General features: G+C 42.1%; 1 protein-coding gene across 1 annotated transcript in view; it reads left to right on the top strand.

Moving 5' to 3' along the window:
* The window catches only part of LOC121545152 (MAM domain-containing glycosylphosphatidylinositol anchor protein 2), a 219,678-nt gene that overhangs the window by 61,451 nt on the left and 135,698 nt on the right, over positions 1-22,529 (top strand). Inside the window, exon 2 of the mRNA XM_045209210.1 lies at positions 9,701-9,840. Coding sequence (XP_045065145.1) covers positions 9,701-9,840 — 140 coding nt within the window. The remainder of the gene's footprint in view (positions 1-9,700; positions 9,841-22,529) is intronic.

The raw sequence follows: 22,529 nt of genomic DNA, 5'->3' as shown, positions 1-22,529 counted from the left end.
ACTGGAAACACTCAACTGCTGCATTCGTGAAGCTGTAGCTAGCGCAGCATTCAACGTGAAAGAGCGAGGTGATACAAAGTTGTATAAATCCTCTTAACCCTCCCGTTGTCCTAGGGTCAAAATGACCCGCCACTGTGTTGAACCAACTTTATTTAATTTGTATATTTTTTGGATCATTTGTGAGAAGGAGGCAGTGATACTTTCTTTAAAGTCTCACTGCCTCCTTCTCACAAATGATCCCAAAAATATAAAAATTAAATAAAGTTGGTTCAACACAGTGGCGGGTCATTTTGACCCTAGGACAACGGGAGGGTTAAATGTAATTTCCACCTAAATAGACATACCCAAAAGTAACTGCTATTCATGTGTAATTACATGATTCTGACATGCAAATATGTGGTATATTTGGAAAGAAGACATCTGGGAGATTGTGAGGAAATGATCAGAAGATAATTAGGAGTTACATAGTTCAGAATATACAAGACCAAGCACACACAAAATAACCGTTTTTTATTTTGAAAGTCCTCTTTCATTGACAAGCTATAAGTGAATTATTGATGACCAGAGCTGGAAACACATCAGATGGCTTCCACAACATGTGAACAATATCAGGAAAAAAAATGGGATTGATAGACCTAACAACTAGAAATGGGCAGATGTTTTAGTAAGTGGTGTCAGGTGTGGTCACGGGACGTTTCCAAGTGTCCCTAAACCTCTCCAAAGTGGCATATGTCTGTACATTAGATAATTCCAGTGCTATTACATATTTGCAATCCCTAAATGCTATTTGTTCAGTGTAAAAACACAATTTCTACCAAATCACCTCACTCAAACATTTTGGTGGTGTTATGGGGTATCCAGGGTACATTCAAGTGTCCATTCAACCTCTCCAAAGTGTCCGAATGTGGTAATTGCACTGTTTTTGCACACTGGATGTGCCTAAAAGTTATTGTTCACTATAAAAACTACATTTCTACAACACCAACCTCTCTCAAACATTGTGGTGGTGTCGGGGGACAAACAGGGGATATCCAAGTGTTTTTTCAACCTCTCCAAAGTGCCTGAACGTTTAGCCTAGGCATATCCAATGTATTGGTCCCACATACAAATGAACTGTTTACCAAAACAATATAAAAGCAACAGATATACAGTACCAGTCAAAAGTTTGGACACACCTACTCATTCAAGGGCTTTTCTTAATTTTTACTATTTTTTACATTGTAGAAAGATAGTGAAGACATCAAAACTATGAAAACATATGGAATCATGTAGTAACCAAAAAAGTGTTAAACAAATCAATATCTATTTTCTATTTGAGATTCTTCAAATAGCCACCCTTTGCCTTGATGACAGCTTTGCACACTCTTGGCATTCTCTCAACCAGCATCACCTGGAATGCTTTTCCAACAGTCTTGAAGGAGTTCCCACATATGCTGAGCACTTGTTGGCTGCTTTTCCTTCACTCTGCCGTCCGACTCATCCCAAACCATCTCAATTTGGTTGAGGTCGGGGGATTGTGGAGGCCAGGTCATCTGATGCAGCACTCCATCACTCTCCTTCTTGGTAAAATAGCCCTTACACAGCCTGGAGGTGTCTTGGGTCATTGTCCTGTTGAAAATAAAATGATGGGATGGCGTATCGCTGCAGAATGCTGTGGTAGCCATGCTGGTTAAGTGTGCCTTGAATTCTAAATAAATCACAGACAGTGTCACCAGCAAAGCACCCCCACACCATAACACCTCCTCCTCCATGCTTTACAGTGGGAACTACACATGCGGAGATCATCCATTCACCCACACCGCGTCTCACAAAGACACAGCGGTTTGAACCAAAAATCTCCAATTTGGACTCCAGACCAAGGGACAAATTTCCACCGGTCTAATGTCCATTGCTCATGTTTCTTGGCCAAAGCAGGTCTGTTCTTCTTATTGGTGTCCTTTTAGTAGTGGTTTCTTTGCAGCAATTTGACCATGGAGGCCTGATTCACACAGTCCCTTCTGAACAGTTGATGTTGAGATGTGTCTGTGACTTGAACTCTGTGAAGCATTTATTTGGACAGCAATTTCTGAGGCTGGTAACTCTAATGAACTTATCCTCTGCAGCAGAGGTAACTCTGGGTCTTCCATTCCTGTGTCGGTCCTCATGAGAGCCAGTTTCATTGTAGCACTTGATGGTTTTTGCGACTGCACTTGAAGAAACTTTAAAAGTTCTTGAAATGTTCTGTATTGACTGACCATGTCTTAAAGTAATGATGGACTGTTGTTTCTCTTTGCTTATTTGAGCTGTTCTTGCCATAATATGGACTTGGTCTTTTACCAAATTGGGCTATCTTCTGTATGCCCCCCTACATTGTCACAACACAACTGATTGGCTCAAATGCATTAAGAAGGAAAGAAATTCCACAAATTAACTTTTAAGGCACACCTGTTAATTGAAATGCATTCCAGATGACTACCTCATGAAGCTGGTTGAGAGAATGCCAAGAGTGTGCAAAGCTGTCATCAATGCTAAGGGTGTCTATTTGAAGAATCTGAAATATAAAATATTTTTTAAAACACTTTTTTGGTTACTACATGATTCCATATGTGTTATGTCACAGTTTTGATGTCTTCACTATTATTCTACAATGTAAAAATTAAGAAAAACCCTTGAATGAGTAGGTGTGTCGTAGTAGCACAGATGCAGCACAAAGGAGAAAGGAGCGGTAGGATCAAACAACAACCGTCATTGGCCTAAATGCCCGCCTTCTCTCAAATTAAAGGGTAGGCCTACATACATACATTAAAGGGTTGTTTTATAGCTCAATGGTACATACACATTTATTTTTACATGTATTTATCACTCTTGTAGTTATTGTTTTTTCATGCCATTGCTTGCAGCACTCAAAAAGTTAACTAAGGTAACTTATCTGGGGACACTTTGTATACAATTTAAAGGCCTACATGAAACGGACAGAGGGGTCGCATCATGGCCAGTTCCTCCGTTACTTAGTTTAGATCAAATAAACCATACACATTAATGATTGAGTGTACTCGAAGGGTACCATCCAGGTCAGATGCCAAGAAATATCACCGGAGAAACAGGACAGGAGTGACACTGACAGCACAGCAGAGGCGTAGGCAGAAATTGACTGGGTCAACATTTTCCAGCAAAAATACATACAAAATTCCCAGACATCAGTGGTGTAGTCGTGGTGCATGGAGAAGTGGGTATATCCCTTAATGGCCTGCCTGGTGAATGAAAGGCGCCCTGTGTGAAAAATTATATGAGAAACAGATTTAGGCTACTCTGAATGACCTAAAATCATGGCAATGTGAAATACATCCACCGTGATATCCAGAATTAAATAATAGGCCTAGCCCTTATGGCTGATATGTTAGGCTAAGGGACCAGATAATCTCGGAGGTAAGAAATGGAACAGATTTCTGTGGTGGTGCGTTTTATGAGAACGGGATACTCGAGGAGTTCCTACACTTCACAGCAGCTGAAGGCTTGGATTCTAGTCACTGCTGATTCATCTCTGTATTGTGCGTTTTGCTAGAGGAGATTTATGGGTTACAAAAAAAGGCCTAGGCTACATTCAATTCCATACACCATGGTTTTCACATATTTATACCCTAATATTACTATTCTTGTATAATTTTCTTGACTGTAGTCTTTGCCACATGATTTCTGTGGGCCTAGGCAATTTCATCCATAGCCTGTCCCTAAAGCTCTTATATATCGAGAAGCAAAATAAAGGGGCTAAACTGTAGAACTCATGAGACATGGGAATAAATGCACAATTTTAGTTGTGAATGAGAATATTCGAAGTCAGAGAACAGAGTGGAGTGCGGAGCTGTCCGGTGCTGAAATATTTGACCCTACTTTCGCAGGCTCAGCCAGCGCCGGCCAAGCCGCATTACCTGCCCACGTGATGCTGAATAATATAGGCCAACAGTATGCTATGGTTTCACACTCACATTTTTCAAACCCATATTGCCAAATATTTCACGTGATTTGTCTTTGTGTAAGCTACTTTGTGCATGATTTCGCTATTGTACTACATACATTGATATGTCATATATTGTACCTCCACTACACCACATTGATATGCATCAGTAGGGATTAAGAAGTGAGTATACACAATGCCCACTGAAAAAAAAAAGTGGGTATATGGCGTATACCTGCGTATAACCTCCACTACACCACTGGCCATCATATTTAAGTGAAAATGTGTGCAATCACATTGCATCATTTAACAAATAACACAGGATAAATGTGACCAAAAATTATTATTATTGTCAAGTAGGCAGCGCAAGTGCGCAACTACGAAAGCCCTTACAACAACACCGCTGACAAAACAGGCTGATTGAAATACACAACATGTGTATCACCTACATATTCAGAGTGAGAGAGAGAAAGAGAAAGATTCTACAGCAGCAAAGTGCAGTGATAAAATTGGAAAAATTATACTGTCACAAAATACGGATAATGGATGAAGTGTTCAGTCCTTACAGTCCAACTTCATGAAATAATCAACATATTATCAGATCAGACCGACCACTCACACTCAAAGGAGTGATCTACAGTACAGGCACAACAGGTGGATTCAGGACCATGGTCAGCGCATTGGCCAGACACCAGCTCGGCACTGGGGTGGAATATGCGCAAACATCTTATTGCACAAAGAAGCAAGGAAGAATAGAAAGCCCGGAAAGTATTTTCATTAAGCCCAAAAGTGCACACTTTTTGCCATATGAAAACAGCCACACACAATACAATACAAACACTAGGCGTATATCTTGAACTGTACGGCAGGTATGCAATGAATAGCTCACTTTGAATAAGCAAATGCTACTCTATAGGCATTGAGGCATGAAATCATTATAAATAATACCACAGTGGGTAGGAATACAGTAGCTCACTTGAATCAGCAAACATATAAACCTGGCCTACAAGGCAGGCAAGAAAACATGAAATCATCATCATAACCTAATATCACGGTGGGTATGAATACAGTAGCTCACTTTGAATCAAACACATATAGGCCTGGCCTACTAAAGCAGGCATGAAAACATTAGGCTAAATCATAAATAAACAGTATTCAGGCTTACCTTTCTTGTGTGTTTCATGTTTTACAGCACAAGGCGTAGACGCCTAGGCTTAATGTTGACGATGGAAAGTATTTAATCATAGTCCAAAGAGTCACTGAGTTCCTTTTCAAAGGACAACAGGGCTAAATTGTTGAAACTTGCAGTCAGCATGCAAGATCTGATCAATGTTTTGATGCGGCCTGTAGAGGAGCAGAGTCTCTCAACAGTACATGAAGTCATAGGAAAGATGATCATGGCCCGTAGTAGTCTATTGATGTTAGGAAAAATGTCAGGGCTGCAGCTGTCCAAAACTTCAATAAGGGATGGGAATTCAAGACCTCCCCCCACTTTCTGATGCAATTGCGGAATAAACACTGTTAATTCTACATCCTCAGAGATATGATAGTGATCACATTGGGCCTCCAGTGATTATTTCAGTGCAAAAGTCATAGACTCTGGCAGACAGGCTGTTGCTGCTCTCATTAGTCCATATTTATTCTCCTGGAACCGGGTATGCAGCTCAGTCAGCTGTCGGTCCAGGATGATGAGTCTAGCATTTTTGGGCAGCTGCTCTAGACATTTTTTATTTAAACAAAATCATATTTGGATTTTTATTAAGGTCCTCTTCATTCCCTATATCCACGTAGTGCTATGTCCTGTAGTACCATATGATTGCGATATAACCAGTTGGATTTCTGATTAGTCAGGAGAGAATACAAACAGCAAATCAAATTAATTGATTTCATTTTTTTATTGAAAAAATATATCTTAAGCCATCCTGATTGAGTGGGCCAGTGTTCAATCTGGCAGGGCCTCTGCCCGGCCTGGCCCTGCCATGGCTTCGCATCTGTAGCACAGCCAGCTGAGACACACTGACTGAGAGGAGCAGAGGGGAGGACAGAAGGGGGGAGGGTAGGAGAGGAGATTTGGGTGAGAGGAGGCTGACTGAATAGGTTTATTAGCCCCCTTTCCACTACACAGGGCTGATCAGGGGCTGATCATCTTCCTCATTATTCAAGCAATTGCATTTCCCCTAAAATTAAATGAATGTGGCTGCCTTCTCATCTTGTTGCCTCCAGAGATGATTTGTCAGCTGGTGTGTGGTCTCGTTAAAACAATAGTGCCATTGACCCCATTTAACGTTAATTTTAGCTGGACCTGCAAGCCCTGCTGTTAAAAACTGTCTAGTGTGTCCCTGTTTCTGCTGTCTCTCCCATGCAATCACCATGATGATACCACCCATCTCATGTGCCTCAACCAACATTCACCAGAGCAGTGCAGTTACTCAGTATATACCCAGAAGAGCAGAAGAGCACCTTTACTCCCAGGAGGACCTGCATGGCCTCCCTCAATGCCCTCCAATCAACAGCACAGCATTATACCGCAGCAGCACCACTAGATGTATAGACTTACACAACCCTGCAGGGGAGAAACATACACTACATGACCAAAAGTATGTGAACACCTGCTCGTCGAACATCTCATTTCAAAATCATGACCATTAATATGGAGTTGGTCCCCCCTTTACTGCTATAACAGCCTCGTCTCTTCTGGGAAGGCTTTCCACTAGATGTTGGAACATTGCTGCGGGGACTTGCTTCCATTCAGCCACAAGAGCATTAGTGAGGTTGGGCACTGATGTTGGGCGATTAGGTCTGGCTCGCAGTCGGTGTTCCGATTCCTCCCAAAGGTGTTAGATGGGGTTGAGGCCAGGACTCTGTGCAGACCAGTGAAGTTCTTCCACACCGATCTCAACAAACAATTTCTGTATGGACCTTGCCTTGTGCATGGGGGCATTCTCATGCTGAAACAAGAAAGGGCCTTCCCCAAACTGTTGCCACAAAGTTGGAAGCACAGAATCATCTAGAATGTCATTGTATGCTGTAGCATTAAGATTTCCCTTCACTGGAACTAAGGGGCCTAGCCCAAACCATAAAAAACAGCCCCAGACCATTATTCCTCCTCCACCAAACTGTACAGTTGGCACTATGCATTGGGGCAGGTAGCATTCTCCTGGCATCCGCTAAATCCAGATTTGTTCGTTGGACTGCCAGATGGTAAAGCGTGATTCATCACTCGAGAGAACGCGTTTCCATTGCTCCAGTCTAATGGCGGCGATCTTTACACCACTCCAGCCGACGCTTGGCATTGCCCATGGTGATCTTATGCTTGTGTGCGGCTGCTCGGCCATGGAAACCCATTTCTTGAAGCTCCCGACTAACAGTTATTGTGCTGATGTTGCTTCCAGAAGCAGTTTGGAACTCAGTATTGAGTGTTGCAACCGAGGACAGACGATTTTTATGCACTACGCACTTCAGCACTCAGTGGTCCCATTGTTTGAGCTTGTGTGGCCTACCACTTCGCGGCTGAGCTATTGTTGCTCCTAGACGTTTCCACTTCACAATAACAGCACTTACAGTTCACCGAGGCAGCTCTAGCAGGGCATAAATGTTACGAACTGACCTGTTGGAAAGGTGGCGTCCTATGACGGTGCCACGTTGAAAGTCAGTACGGCCATTCTACTGCCAATGTTTGTCTATGGAGATTGCATGGCTGTGGGCTCAATTTTACACACCTGTTAGCAACGGGTGTGGCTGAAATAGCCAAATCCACTAATTTGAAGGGGAGTCCACATACTTTTGTATATATAGTGTAGCTTTTCACTCCAACAGGAAACACAGGCCAAATGCAGCACATGTATCAGGAAGCGTCATACCTTCACAGCTAACCTTGCCAACTAGCTAGGCTATTGATACAGTTCAGCCAATAGGTTGACTTTCCATATGTACAGACAGTTGGCAAGAGGCTAACTTGACTAGCCATATTGATCAGTCATCAGAGCCAAATATCATGTCATGTCTCTCCAGAACTGGTGCAAGGAAAGTGCCCTGGAAATATTAATGTTGCTAAAACAAAGGAGATGATAATTTGCAGCAATTTGTTGATTTAGAAGATAGTGTTAAATACTTGTTTTTAGTCTCGTTTTTAGATAACTCTCAGAATTTGTATGTGAACACTGACTACATTTTTAAGAGGGCCAAGCAGCGTTTTTACCTGCTCAGGAAGCTAAACAACTTTGGTGTCAGCCATCACATTCTTGAAATGGTCTACAAAAGCCTGATTGAAAGTGTTCTTTGCTTCAATATAACCACATGGTACGGCAACCTGAGTTCCAAGAACAGGACAAAACTGTCCAGGGTAGTAAATATGGGCAGCAAGATAGTTGGTAAACCTCAAAGGTTGCTAGCTCAGTGAGCAGTCAGAGGAAAGCACTGACTTGCTAATGACCCCTCTCATCCACTATTCCCAGAGTTTGAGATAGTCCCCACTGGGAGGCGGTTTAGGATGCCAAGAGCTACTAAGAATATATTTTTTTAATTATTTGTCCCAAGTGCAATAAGCAAATGCTTACTGGACTCTGTTGTGCTATGATGATGACATGTATTGTGATAATGGGGTGTTTTGCTGTTGATGATGGTCTATGATGTACACAGGAATTATTGGAATCATGTACTGTAGATAAGATTTTTAAACGTTAGTTGCACTTGTTTATTTGTGATTAAAAACATAAAATCTGGGCTCCCAAGTGGCGCAGCGGTCTAAGGCACTGCATCGCAGTGCTTGAGGCATCACTACAGACCCGGGTTCGATTCCAGGCTGTGTTACAACCGGCCGTGACCGGGAGTCCCATAGGGGGGCGCACAATTGGCCCAGAGTTGTCTGGGTTAGGGGAGGGTTTGGCCGGGGGGCTTTACTTGGCTCATCACCTTCTAGTGATTCCTTGTGGCGGGCCGGGTGCCTGCAGGCTGACTGCAGTCATCAGTTGAACGGTGTTTCCTCCGTGTTTCCATCACTTACTTAAAAAACACCATCAATTTAATGTAAAGTTACTTGACTAACCTCTGATTAAACAAATTATAATTTATATGTGATATTACCTTCAACTTCCTCAAAGTATTTGAGGTAAAAATGCCTTAGCGTTTACAGTGGAGGCTATACTAGTTGAGCAGTGGCAACATACTCTCCATCGCCATTGTAATCTACTGGGAAGTCAAAATGTTCCCAAACTGGAGATTTAAACGATGATGGAGAATCCTCCTGGTTTATCGACCCCACCACTCGCCATCGTACAGAACTAGTTCCCGGCTGTGCCTCACAAAAGGACAGTTTTAAATGCGGCAATTAAGATTAGAATTTTGATTACAACGTGCACATAGGCTCTAGTTCAGGGCTCTCCAACCCTGTTCCTGGAGAGCTACCATCCTGTAGGTTTTCGCTCCAACGCTAATCTAGCACACCTAATTCTAATAATTAGCTGGTTGATAAGCTGAATCAGGTTAGTTACAACTGGGGTTGGAGTGAAAACCTACAAGAGGGTAGCTCTCAAGGAACAGAGTTGGAGAGCCCTGAACTAGTTATTTTTTCAGCTCAGATTTACTCAATAGGCATACAACACAGCATAGACATAGCCTATAGGCCTACAGTTTTTATTTTGTATATATATATATTTTTTTGTTGTTGTGTGTGTTCATTTGGGTTCACAGAGCGAACTGAACCCGGTACCGTTACACCCCTATTGAACATGCGCCTGAAGTTAAGTTCTTTGATCTTTTCTTCCTCCACAGCATCTCCTACAGTCCGAATAATCCACTCTGGCCATGCATGCAACATTGAGGAGGAGCGCTACACCGAGCGCGTCTACACCATCCGGGAGGGAGAGACCCTGGAGCTAGCCTGTCTGGTCTCAGGCCACCCTCGACCTCAGGTGAGCTCATCACTGCACTATCCCCAGACCCAGTTTACTTATGTACTGCGTTGTCTGTGCCATCAAATTAGAAAGACTAGAACGGACATTACCATTCAAGTCAACGTTCTGTGATGGGTGGAACGGTGGCCATATTGAGTGTACCCACGAGTGTACCAGTCAAATTGCTGTGGTCTGAGCATAGAATTAGAATGACTAGAATATGCACTAATTTAAGTCAACGTTCCGTGATGGGTGGAACGGCGGCCATATTGAGTGTACCCACGACTGTACCAATCAAGTTGCCGTGGTCTAGCATTTCTATTTCTACGGCTCCTGTAAAGCCTCCACTTTTTTGACTTCCACTTAACTGCCTTTCTGTACCCACCTTTCCTTTGCCGGAGCAGCGGGGCTCAGTCAAGCACTCTCAGACTCGAGGATTCTGTAGGCAGCGGCGGCGGAGCGCTGTTCTGTCGAGGTCTTTATATGTGCAAATGAGTGCAATCACACCTAGTGAAGAGGAGCTCCCCATTGGGGAAATCATCAGATGTGCTGTACTGCAGTGCAAGCCCCTCAGGGAATCAAACATTTACACTAAAAGCAAGAGAGAACTGGAAAAGACGTGGGGGGGAGAGTCTTAATGAATCCGTGTGATAGTAATCTTTTATTACTCGACATATTTCAGTGAGTGAATGGGAAAGGCATACATGGATTTGACACAGTGGATGGTGGAGTTGGGGGATGGATTACTGGGGGATGCAATGTTTTATTGTGGGATTTTAATGCACATTTTTATTAGGATACCCATTCGCTGATGCCATAACATCAGCTAATCTTGCTGGGGTCCAATACAGAACTTAAAAGACAGACACCAGTGGCGCCGGAGGGGATGGCTGCCGTTTTACAGGCTCCTAACCAACTGAGCTATTTTGTGTGTTTTTTCGCATTGTTTGTAACTTATTGTGTTACTTTTTATTAAATGTTTTTACTTTAGTTTATTTAGTAAATATTTCCTTAACTCTTTTTCTTTAACTGCATTGTTGGTTAAGGGCTCGTAAGTAAGCATTTCACAGTAAGGTCTACACCTGTTGTATTCGGCACGTGACAAATAGCATTTGATTTGATTACAAACAATTACATTTACATTACAAACATTTAACAAGTAGACATTACAGACAATTAAAATACCTGACAGGTAATGCATTTAACATTCAGTGGGATTAGTATCTGTCCCGTCATATGGTCGATCACATTAGATGTCCTTTTAATGTTTTCTTGAAGGAGGATTTATTTTTTGCCTGAGAAATGTGATTTGGTAAAACAAATCACATCAACGTTTTGTTGCATACACAGATTTGCAGATGTTATCGCAGGTGCAGTGAAATACTTGTGTTTCTAGCTCCAACAGTGTAGTAATTCCATTCAGTGATGGCTCTGTATATTACTGTAGATTTGAGGAGATGTGTCTTTGTTCTGGGAGGTATCAGATGTCCTAAACTAGCCTGTCTGTTTTGGTGGTTATGTTCATTGCTAATATACACAAATTGGTCTGACAAATACAGTGGTTTCTAGAAAAATATGGATACTCATTTGTGTTCAACGGGAAGCCATGAGAGATGGTGGTGCATTCTGTTGACATTCATACCGATAGAGCAATGAAGAGCTAATCTGGCATCCCTGTTTTGAGCGAGTTGGAGCTTTTTAAGGTATTTTTGTTGTTGCTGCAGATGACCATATGACTGGACAGTACTCTAGGTGTGATAGAACCAAAGCTTGGATCAACTGATTCAGAGTGCTGGATGTTACATACTCAGAACATTTTCTTGTTATAGCAATGCCCTTACCCATTTTAATTGCAATGTTATCTATATGTTCAGACCAGGATAGAGTTGCGTTCAAAGTGATGCCAAGTAGTTTGGTCTTTTTAACTTGTTCCACAGGCAACCCATCCATCGACACGTTTAGTCGAAGGTCACCAGCAAGCATATACAGTGGCGTCCTAAATTATTGACACCCTTGATAAAGATGACCAAAAATAACTGTATAAAATAAAGAATTCAAGTACTGAGCTACAATGTATGCTCAGTATTTTTCAACACCTATCAATAGCTTACCTTGCGAGGATAATGGCACAGAGCCCTTTTCAAAGTTTTCACTTCCGTCCCGCCCCTCTGGAAACGTCTTTCTCAAATCTAATGATCCGAATCACATTCTGCGCATGTGTTATTTTACACACACATTCACGTTTCTCTCTTTCAAATCAAATTTGTATTTGTCACATGCATTGTGAACAACAGGTGTAGACTAACAGTGAAATGCTTACTTACAGGTCATTTTCCAACAATGCAGAGTTAAAATATAGAAAAACAATTAAATACAAACTAGAAATAGTGACATGAGGAATAAATACACAGTGAATTACAAATAGCAATAATGAGTAAAAGTAGCATTGCTACTGTATATACAGGGAGTACCAGTACAAGTCAATATGCATGGGTTCAAGGTAATTGAGGTAGCTACAGTGAGGGAAAAAAGTATTTGATCCCCTGCTGATTTTGTACGTTTGCCCACTGACAAAGAAATGATCAGTATATAATTGTAATGGTAGGTTTATTTGAACAGTGAGAGACAGAATAACAACAAAAAAATCCAGAAAAACCCATGTCAAAAATGTTATAAATTGATTTGCATTTTAATGAGGGAAATAAGTATTTGACCCCCTCTCAATCAGAAAGATTTCTGGCTCCCAGGTGTCTTTTATACAGGTAACGAGCTGAGATTAGGAGCACACTCTTAAAGGGAGTGCTCCTAATCTCAGTTTGTTACCTGTATAAAAGACACCTGTCCACAGAAGCAATCAATCAATCAGATTCCAAACTCTCCACCATGGCCAAGACCAAAGAGCTCTCCAAGGATGTCAGGGACACGATTGTAGACCTACACAAGGCTGGAATGGGCTACAAGACCATCGCCAAGCAGCTTGGTGAGAGGTTGACAACAGTTGGTGCGATTATTCGCAAATGGAAGAAACACAAAATAACTGTCAATCTCCCTCGGCCTGGGGCTCCATGCAAGATCTCACCTCGTGGAGTTGCAATGATCATGAGAACAGTGAGGAATCAGCCCAGAACTACACGGGAGGATCTTGTCAATGATCTCAAGGCAGCTGGGACCATAGTCACCAAGAAAACAATTGGTAACACACTACGCCGTGAAGGACTGAAATCCTGCAGCGCCCGCAAGGTCCCCCTGCTCAAGAAAGCACATATACAGGCCCATCTGAAGTTTGTCAATGAACATCTGAATGATTCAGAGGAGAACTGGGTGAAAGTGTTGTGGTCAGATGAGACCAAAATGGAGCTCTTTGGCAACAACTTAACTCGCCGTGTTTGGAGGAGGAGGAATGCTGCCTATGACCCCAAGAACACCATCCCCACCGTCAAACATAGAGGTGGAAACATTATGCTTTGGGGGTGTTTTTCTGCTAAGGGGACAGGACAACTTCACCGCATCAAAGGGATGATGGACGGGGCCATGTACCGTCAAATCTTGGGTGAGAACCTCCTTCCCTCAGCCAGGGCATTGAAAATGGGTCGTGGATGGGTATTCCAGCATGACAATAACCCAAAACACACGGCCAAGGCAACAAAGGAGTGGCTCAAGAAGAAGCACATTAAGGTCCTGGAGTGGCCTAGCCAGTCTCCAGACCTGAAACCTTAATCCCATAGAAAATCTGTGGAGGGAGCTGAAGGTTCGAGTTGCCAAACGTCAGCCTCAAAAACTTAATGACTTGGAGAAGATCTGCAAAGAGGATGTGTGCAAACCTGGTGGCCAACTACAAGAAACGTCTGACCTCTGTGATTGCCAACAAGGGTTTTGCCACCAAGTACTAAGTCATGTTTTGCAGAGGGGTCAAATACTTATTTCCCTAATTAAAATGCAAATCAATTCATAAAATTTTTTACATGCATTTTTCTGGATTTTTTTGTTGTTATTCTGTCTCTCACTGTTCAAATAAACCTACCATTAAAATTATAGACTGATCATGTCTTTGTCAGTGGGCAAACGTACAAAATCAGCAGGGGATCAAATACTTTTTTCCCTCACTGTATGTACATATAGGTAGGTAGGGGTAAAGTGACTAGGCAACAGGATAGATAATAGACAGTAGCAGCAGCGTATGTGGTGAGTGTGAATGTGTGTATGTGCAGTCAGTATGTATGTTTGCGCGTGCTATGTGTGTGTGGGCATATGTAGTGTGTATGTGTGTGTGTTGGGATGTCAGTGTAAGTATGTGTGAGTGTGTGGGTAGAGTCCAGTGTGTGTGCATAGAGTCAATGCAAGAGAGTTAGTGCAAAAAAGTATCAATGCAGGTAGTCCGGATAGCCATTTGATAAGCTATTTAGCAGTCTTGTTTAACAAGACTTTACTCACCCGCTTCTGAACCCTCAACCAATTTGATCGATATGATGATGTAGCCTCTCTCTCTCTACCTCATATTTCTGAACAGTTGAGATTTGAACGAACATTCCAAAAATATATATGAAGGCTACAACCTTCTCTGTCTGTTGTAACGAATATTGCCGTAGCACATTGCATTTGGGCAAAAACAATTATTATTTTGTGTGATGATGTAATCTTTATAGTTATGCTGTTGTATAGCCAGAAGTCTGCTTCCTGTTTAGCCAATGTTTGCAATGATGCTGAAAAAATTACATTACATCGCTATTGACTGCCTGTCTGTGTCACTGGGAAGTTCCACGTCTAGTTCTAATTTACATTTGGTTGAGTTGTCAACTAACGTGAATTCAACGTGAAATCAACAAAACATTTCACCATGTCATTGGATTTAGGTTCAAAGTTGGGTGAAAAAAAGACAAAATTCCCTTCCGTTGATGACTTTTTGCAAATGAACATTTACATTTGACATTTTAGTCATTTAGCAGACACTCTTATCCAGAGCGACTTACAGTAGTGAGTGTATACATTTTTATACTTTTTCCCCCATACTGGTCCCCCATGGGAATCAAACCCACCGCCCTGACATTGCAAACGCCATGCTCTACCAACTGAGCGACATGGGACCAACCTCATCACATATAATTTTTTTGTTGAAATGACACGGAAACTACGTTAATTCAACAAGTTTTTGCCCAGTGGGTTGCTTGTTTGATATGCTGTGTAGGCTACGTACAGTTGAAGTCGGAAGTTTACATACACTTAGGTTGGAGTCATTAAAACTCGTTTTTCAAACACTCCACACATTTCTTGTTACGACGTTGGATGCGACTTATGGTAGAGAAATTAACATTCAATTCTCTGGCAACCGCACTGGTGGACATTCCTGCAGTCAGCATGCCAATTGCACGCTCCCTCAAAACTTGAGACATCTCGTTTTTCAACCACTCCACACATTTCTCCAACGACGTTGGAGGCGGCTTATGGTAGAGAAATTAACATTCAATTCTCTGGCAACCGCACTGGTGGACATTCCTGCAGTCAGCATGCCAATTGCACGCTCCCTCAAAACTTGAGACATCTGTGGCAATGTGTTGTGTGACAAAACTGTACATTTTAGTGGCCTTTTATTGTCCACAGCACAAGGGGCACCTGTGTAATGATCATGCTGTTTAATCAGCTTCTTGATATGCCACACTTGTCGGGTGGATGGATTATCTTGGCAAAGGAGAAATGCTCACTAACAAGGATGTCAACAGATTTGTGCACAACATTTTATAGGAATAAGCTTTTTGCCCGTATGGAAATTTCGGAGATATTTCATTTCAGCTCATGAAACATGGGACCAACACTTTATATGTTGCGTTTTATATTTTTGTTCAGTATAGCTTGCCTAAATAACTGCATGTAACTCCACTCCTGAAAAACGAACATGAAATTGCTAGCAACCTGTTTGTGTTGTGCTTATGTTTGCAAAAGCCTACTGTTACAATAGACAAATAACTACGTTTGTTCGAACAGTTTTGTGTACAAGCGGCTGCACAGTCACGGAGTGACTGAGCACTGAACAGCAGGTTAAAAAGAGGTAGGCCAGCAAGTCGGGTTCCAGAAAATCCGGAACTACAGCCACTCCTCATGTTTTTAATGAGTTGGAGAACCACAGGCTTTCAATGGGTTTCAAGTCTGGAGAATGTTGATTTTGTGACCAATGAACAATTTCTTTGTGGATTTTGATGTGTGCTTGGGGTTATCCACTTGTGGCCAAGTTTCAGCCTCCTGGCAGAAGCAGCCAGGTTTTGGGCTAAAATATCCTGGTACAGGGTACCTCTGCCTCTGCCAGGATGCTAAAACTTGTCCGCAAACCCATTGAAAACCTGTGGTTTGAATTGAAGTGGGCAGTCCATAAGCGCAGACGAAGGATATCAAGGATATGGAAGGATTCTGTATGGAGGAATGGTCTAAGATCCCTCCCGATGTGTTTTACAACTCATGAAACATTTTAGAAAAAGGCTCATTGCCATTATCCTTGCGAGGTGAGATATTGAAAGGTATTGAAAACAGGGGTTTCTATAGACGGGTTGGCTGACAACGTCACGAAAATTATGTGCGCGCATCGACGTGGCCGGAAGCCGTGCATTGTTATAATTCAGAACGGTCATATAAAGTTGAAGTCGGAAGTTTACATACACATAGGTTGGAGTCATTAAAACTTGTTTTTCAACCACTCCACAAATTTCTCCACAAACTATAGTTTTGGCAAGCCGGTTAGGACATCTACTTTGTGCATGACACAAGTAATTTTTCCAACAATTGTTTACAGACAGATTATTTCACTTATAATTCACTGTATCACAATTCCAGTGGGTCAGAAGTTTACATACACTAAAGTTGACTATGCCTTTAAACAGCTTGGAAAATTCCAGAAAATGATGTCATGGCTTTAGAAGCTTCTGATAGGCTAATTGAAATAATTTGAGTTAATTGGAGGTGTACCTGTGGATGTATTTCAAGGCCTACCTTCAAACTCAGTGCCTCTTTGCTTGACATCATGGAAAAATCAAAAGCAATCAGCCAAGACCTCAGAAACATTTTTTTAGACCTCCACAAGTCTGGTTCATCCTTGGGAGCAATTTCCAAATGCCTGAAGGTACCACGTTCATCTGTACAAACAATAGTACGCAAGTATAAACACCATGAGACCATGCAGCCGTCATACTGCTCAGGAAGGAGACTCGTTCTGTCTCCTAGAGATTCACGTATTTTGGTGCGAAAAGTGCAAATCAATCCCAGAACAACAGTAAAGGACCTTGTGAAGATGCTGGAGGAAACAGGTACAAAAGTATCTATATCCACAGTAAAACGAGTCCTATATCGACATAACATGAAAGGCCGCTCAGCAAGGAAGAAGCCACTGCTCCAAAACCGCCATGAAAAAGCCAGACTACGGTTTGCAACTGCACATGGGGACAAAGATCGTACTTTTTGGAGAAATTTCCTCTGGTCTGATGAAACAAAAATAAAACTGTTTGGCCATAATGACCATCGTTATGTTTGGAGGAAAAAGGGATAGCTTGCAAGATGAAGAACACCATCCCTGCTGTGTAGCACGGGGGTGGCAGCATCATGCTGTGGGGGTGCTTTGCTGCAGGAGGGACTGGTGCACTTCACAAAATGGATGTTATCGTGAGGAAGGAAAATTATGTGCATATATTGAAGCAACATCTCAAGACATCAGTCAGGAAGTTAAAGCTTGGTCGCAAATGGGTCTTCCAAATAGACAATGACCCCAAGCAGACTTCCAAAGTTGTGGTAAAATGGCTTAAGGACAACAAAGTCAAGGTATTGGAGTGGCCATCACAAAGCCCTGACCTCAATCCTATAGAAAATGTGTGGGCAGAACTGAAAAAGCGTGTGCGAGCAAGGAGGCCTACAAACCTGACTCAGTTACACCAGGTCTGTCAGGAGGAATGGGCCAAAATTCACCCAACTTATTGTGGGAGGCTTGTGGAAGGCTACCCAAAACGTTTGACCCTAGTTAAACAATTTAAAGGCAATGCTACCAAATACTAATTGAGTGTATGCAAACCTCTGACCCACTGGGAATGTGATGAAATAAATAAAAGCTGAAATAAATCATTTTCTCTACTATTATTCTGACATTTCACATTCTTAAAATAAAGTTTTTGGGGGATTAAGTCCATTTTCATGGCAAAGAGGGACTTTGCAATTCATCCGATCACTCTTCATAACATTCTGGAGTATATGCAAATTGCCATCATAAAAACTGAGGCAGCAGACTTTGTGAAAATTAATATTTGTGTCATTCTCAAATTTTTTGACAACGACTGTATTATTCTCAGTTCTGTCTGAAGTGAATGAACTAGCTAGGTAGCTAGTAGCTACCACAGCCAGTTCAGCCCTAGCTATCTGTCAGGTAGCAGTATCTAACAGCTGTTGTGTGTATGGAAATGTTTTGTAGACTTTTTATCCCTTTTCAACAGAAGTTAATTAACTTGGCTGGTTTTCGCCAGTTGATGTACCATTAGAGCTAGCCAAAAATTGGCTAACGTTAGCTAGCTACCTCACTAACTTTAGCTATTATTTCTGCCTCAATCACACTAGACCCAAATCAAAAGATGAAACCAGCGGCCAAACGACTGAAGACCGATATTCTGATATTCCCTAGTTAATTCCTTACTTTTCACACTGACACGGTATAAACAGCTCTACAGGCTACACTGCCATGGTGCAGTCAGTACACAACACTATGCTCATCATGTCTTAGCAGGATTAGATGGTGACAGGTGTCCCAGCAGGGTCAGACAGCCAGGTGGTTGGCTGTAACTCTAAGCAATTTCCGTCAAGATTAGCTGTACCTGGTAACTTATCAGAAAGAGGCCGCAGCATCCTTTCAACCTCTTCTCTTTCTACTTGGGGAAATTAAAACTGGCAATGCCTCTCATTCTTGATACAATCTTTTATAAATGTATATGGCAGGGAGCATCAGTTGTACTCATGGCATTTCTCAACTTGTCCACTTTGCCTGTGAAATAGTCATTAAATTAATTTGCAGTGGCTTTATAATAGATACAGTGGGGAGAACAAGTATTTGATACACTGCCAATTTTGCAGGTTTTCCTACTTACAAAGCATGTAGAGGTCTGTAATTTTTATCATAGGTACACTTCAACTGTGAGAGACGGAATCTAAAACAAAAATCCAGAAAATCACACTGTATGATTTTTAAGTAATTAATTTGCATTTTATTGCATGACATAAGTATTTGATACATCAGAAAAGCAGAACTTAATATTTGGTACAGAAACCTTTGTTTGCAATTACAGAGATCATACGTTTCCTGTAGGTCTTGACCAGGTTTACACACACTGCAGCAGGGATTTTGGCCCACTCCTCCATACAGACCTTCTCCAGATCTTTCAGGTTTCGGGGCTGTCGCTGGGCAATACAGACTTTCAGCTCCCTCCAAAGATTTTCTATTGGGTTCAGGTCTGGAGACTGGCTAGGCCACTCCAGGACCTTGAGATGCTTCTTACGGAGCCACTCCTTAGGTGCCCTGGCTGTGTGTTTCGGGTCGTTGTCATGCTGGAAGACCCAGCCACGACCCATCTTCAATGCTCTTACTGAGGGAAGGGGGTTGTTGGCTAAGATCTCGCGATACATGGCCCCATCCATCCTCCCCTCAATACGGTGCAGTTGTCCTGTCCCCTTAGCAGAAAAGCATCCCCAAAGAATGATGTTTCCACCTCCATGCTTCACGGTTGGGATGGTGTTCTTGGGGTTGTACTCATCCTTATTCTTCCTCCAAACACGGCGAGTGGAGTTTAGACCAAAAAGCTATATTTTTGTCTCATCAGACCACATGACCTTCTCCCATTCCTCCTCTGGATCATCCAGATGGTCATTGGCAAACTTCAGACGGGCCTGGACATGCACTGGCTTGAGCAGGGGGACCTTGCGTGCGCTGCAGGATTTTAATCCATGATGGCGTAGTGTGTTACTAATGGTTTTCTTTGAGACTGTGGTCCCAGCTCTCTTCAGGTCATTGACCAGGTCCTGCCGTGTAGTTCTGGGCTGATCCCTCACCTTCCTCATGATCATTGATGCCCCACGAGGTGAGATCTTGCATGGAGCCCCAGACCGAGGGTGATTGACCGTCATCTTGAACTTCTTCCATTTTCTAATAATTGCGCCAACAGTTGTTGCCTTCTCACCAAGCTGCTTGCCTATTGTCCTGTAGCCCATCCCAGCCTTGTGCAGGTCTACAATTTTATCCCTGATGTCCTTACACAGCTCTCTGGTCTTGGCCATTGTGGAGAGGTTGGAGTCTGTTTGATTGAGTGTGTGGACAGGTGTCTTTTATACAGGTAACGAGTTCAAACAGGTGCAGTTAATACAGGTAATGAGTGGAGAACAGGAGGGCTTCTTAAAGAAAAACTAACAGGTCTGTGAGAGCCGGAATTCTTACTGGTTGGTAGGTGATCAAATACTTATGTCATGCAATAAAATGCAAATTAATTACTTAAAAATCATACAATGTGATTTTCTGGATTTTTGTTTTAGATTCTGTCTCTCACAGTTGAAGTGTACCTATGAAAAAAATTACAGACCTCTACATGCTTTTTAAGTAGGAAAACCTGCAAAATCGGCAGTGTATCAAATACTTGTTCTCCCCACTGTATACCCTCTGATTCAATAAAAGAGGCAGACATGTTTGAATTCCTACCCATTATAACATTAAAAGTTCTTGACTTCATCGATATTTTTTTTCTTGGATGTGATGTGCTAGGACTCTGGTCACAGATGGTTTCATCCATCTCCACTATACAGAACAGCTAATGAATACAGTAATGAATTCCACAGTAATGAATTGTCTGAGATCCATCACCCCGTTGCTAAGTCCAACTGTCCAACCTATGCGACCAAGGACAGATGGCGTCATGGGGGCTACAATGAAGCCGGGTACTATTTGACTGATTTCACCACCATTTCATTGGTTGGATGGGCTTCAAACATGCTGTAGATTTCCAGAGCTTGGTTTATGGGGCTCGTCAGTGATGGAGCTACTGGGCACAGTCCAGCCCTGGCACTGGCTTCCTTCTCCCCCCAATGACAAAAGTGTAATGTCACGGGGACATAATACCAAGATCATTGTTCTTCTCTGCTATTGTAGACTCAGCTGTGCTAGCATGGCCAAATGATATGTTTATTCCAATTTTCCACAAATTTTCTGCTGAAGACTATACACATTGTTGTCCATATTGGTTTTTGCTGGATTGAGATTGAGAATGTTTTCTTCCTCAGTGATTAGCACCATATCTCCCGCTTTCAGAAGAGTAGCTTGCCACCAATATAGCCTAACAACCAATACATTGTACCTAGGCTTGGTGGTATACCGTATACTGGAGTATTTCTATATTTGCGGGGGCTGTGGGGGTGTGTGTGCTACATATAATAACTATAAGTTATAACTATAAGTTAACTATCTAAGTAAGATGTGCCAAATAAATTATCTAGAGATCAGGGCTCCAGTTATGCATTTGTTTTTCTAACTTGCTAGCTAATTGCCTAGCTTGCAAGATTGTAAGCTTCTTGAGACAGTAAATTCCTTCCTGAATCAAGATCCCTGCTGCCTAAATAAATTGTTTTGTGCGTTTGGAAAGAAATAGCACCCCCTGTGTGCACTGCCGGTAATACTGTATACCCCGCCATGGTACAGGACCGGTATGAAAGTCTGGATACCGCCCAAACCTAATTGTACCTTTCCATCGCCATTTGCGCCAAGCCATTTTGTACTAGTTTGCATTTTTGTACTGTTACAATAGATTTTAGTATGTGATTAAGTCCTTTTTTTTCATGTGATTGTCATTTTAGTATGTGATTATGCTTTTGTCTATTGGTTTGAATGGATCTTGAATGTTCAGAGATTCAACAGATATTATAGGGTCAGGAAGGGTCTTTGGAGTAGCCTGGCTTCCATCCATGTGTAAAATGGAGCCCCAGATGTTTTGACCTAATCCAAAGCACAGTGTTCGACCACATGGGTTTGTGTGCTAAATTCACCCATCGTAACAAACATGACATTGATAGCACCGGTTATTTTTTGGGAGGGATTCCACATACCCATTTATTAGCAGAATTCCAGCCTGATAACAATGGTGAGCACAGCGTTCAGTCTGGTTTAACCGGGATATCTTTGGCATGTCCTAGAAGAGAGAAGTTGTATAGGATAAGGCCATGAAGTCCAGTGAATTGATGGTGAGCACAGCATTCAGTCTGGTTTAACCAGGCTATCTTTGGCATAGCCTATAAGATTTACAGTGTAAAGCCATCTTTCCATCTCATTTTCAGTCAGTGACCTCATTGGGCACATTGAACAATTTACTGTAATTCAGACAAAAGTAGACGATTGCAGTCCAGGACTCTGTTCAGCTCAGGACATGATCAAAGTTACAAATGCCATGACTGCTAGTGGTGACTATTGATCCGTTGAGTTTTAGCCGAGCAATTTCAGAGCGGCATAGACTAAGATACAGTAGAATAGTATAGAATACAGTATATACATATGAGATGAGAATTGCAATAAATGTAAACGTTATTAAAGTGGCCAGTGATCTCTAATCTATGTATATAAGCAGCAGACTCTAATGCGCTAGTGAAGGCTATTTAACAGTCTAATGGCCTTGAGATAGAAGCTGTTTTTCAGTCTCTCGGTCCCAGCTTTGATGCACCTG

Source organism: Coregonus clupeaformis, chromosome 29 (assembly GCF_020615455.1).
Source record: "Coregonus clupeaformis isolate EN_2021a chromosome 29, ASM2061545v1, whole genome shotgun sequence".
Lineage (NCBI taxonomy): Eukaryota > Metazoa > Chordata > Actinopteri > Salmoniformes > Salmonidae > Coregonus > Coregonus clupeaformis.
The sequence above is the reverse complement of the archived record's forward strand: the minus strand, read 5'-3'. Positions and strand labels throughout refer to the sequence as shown.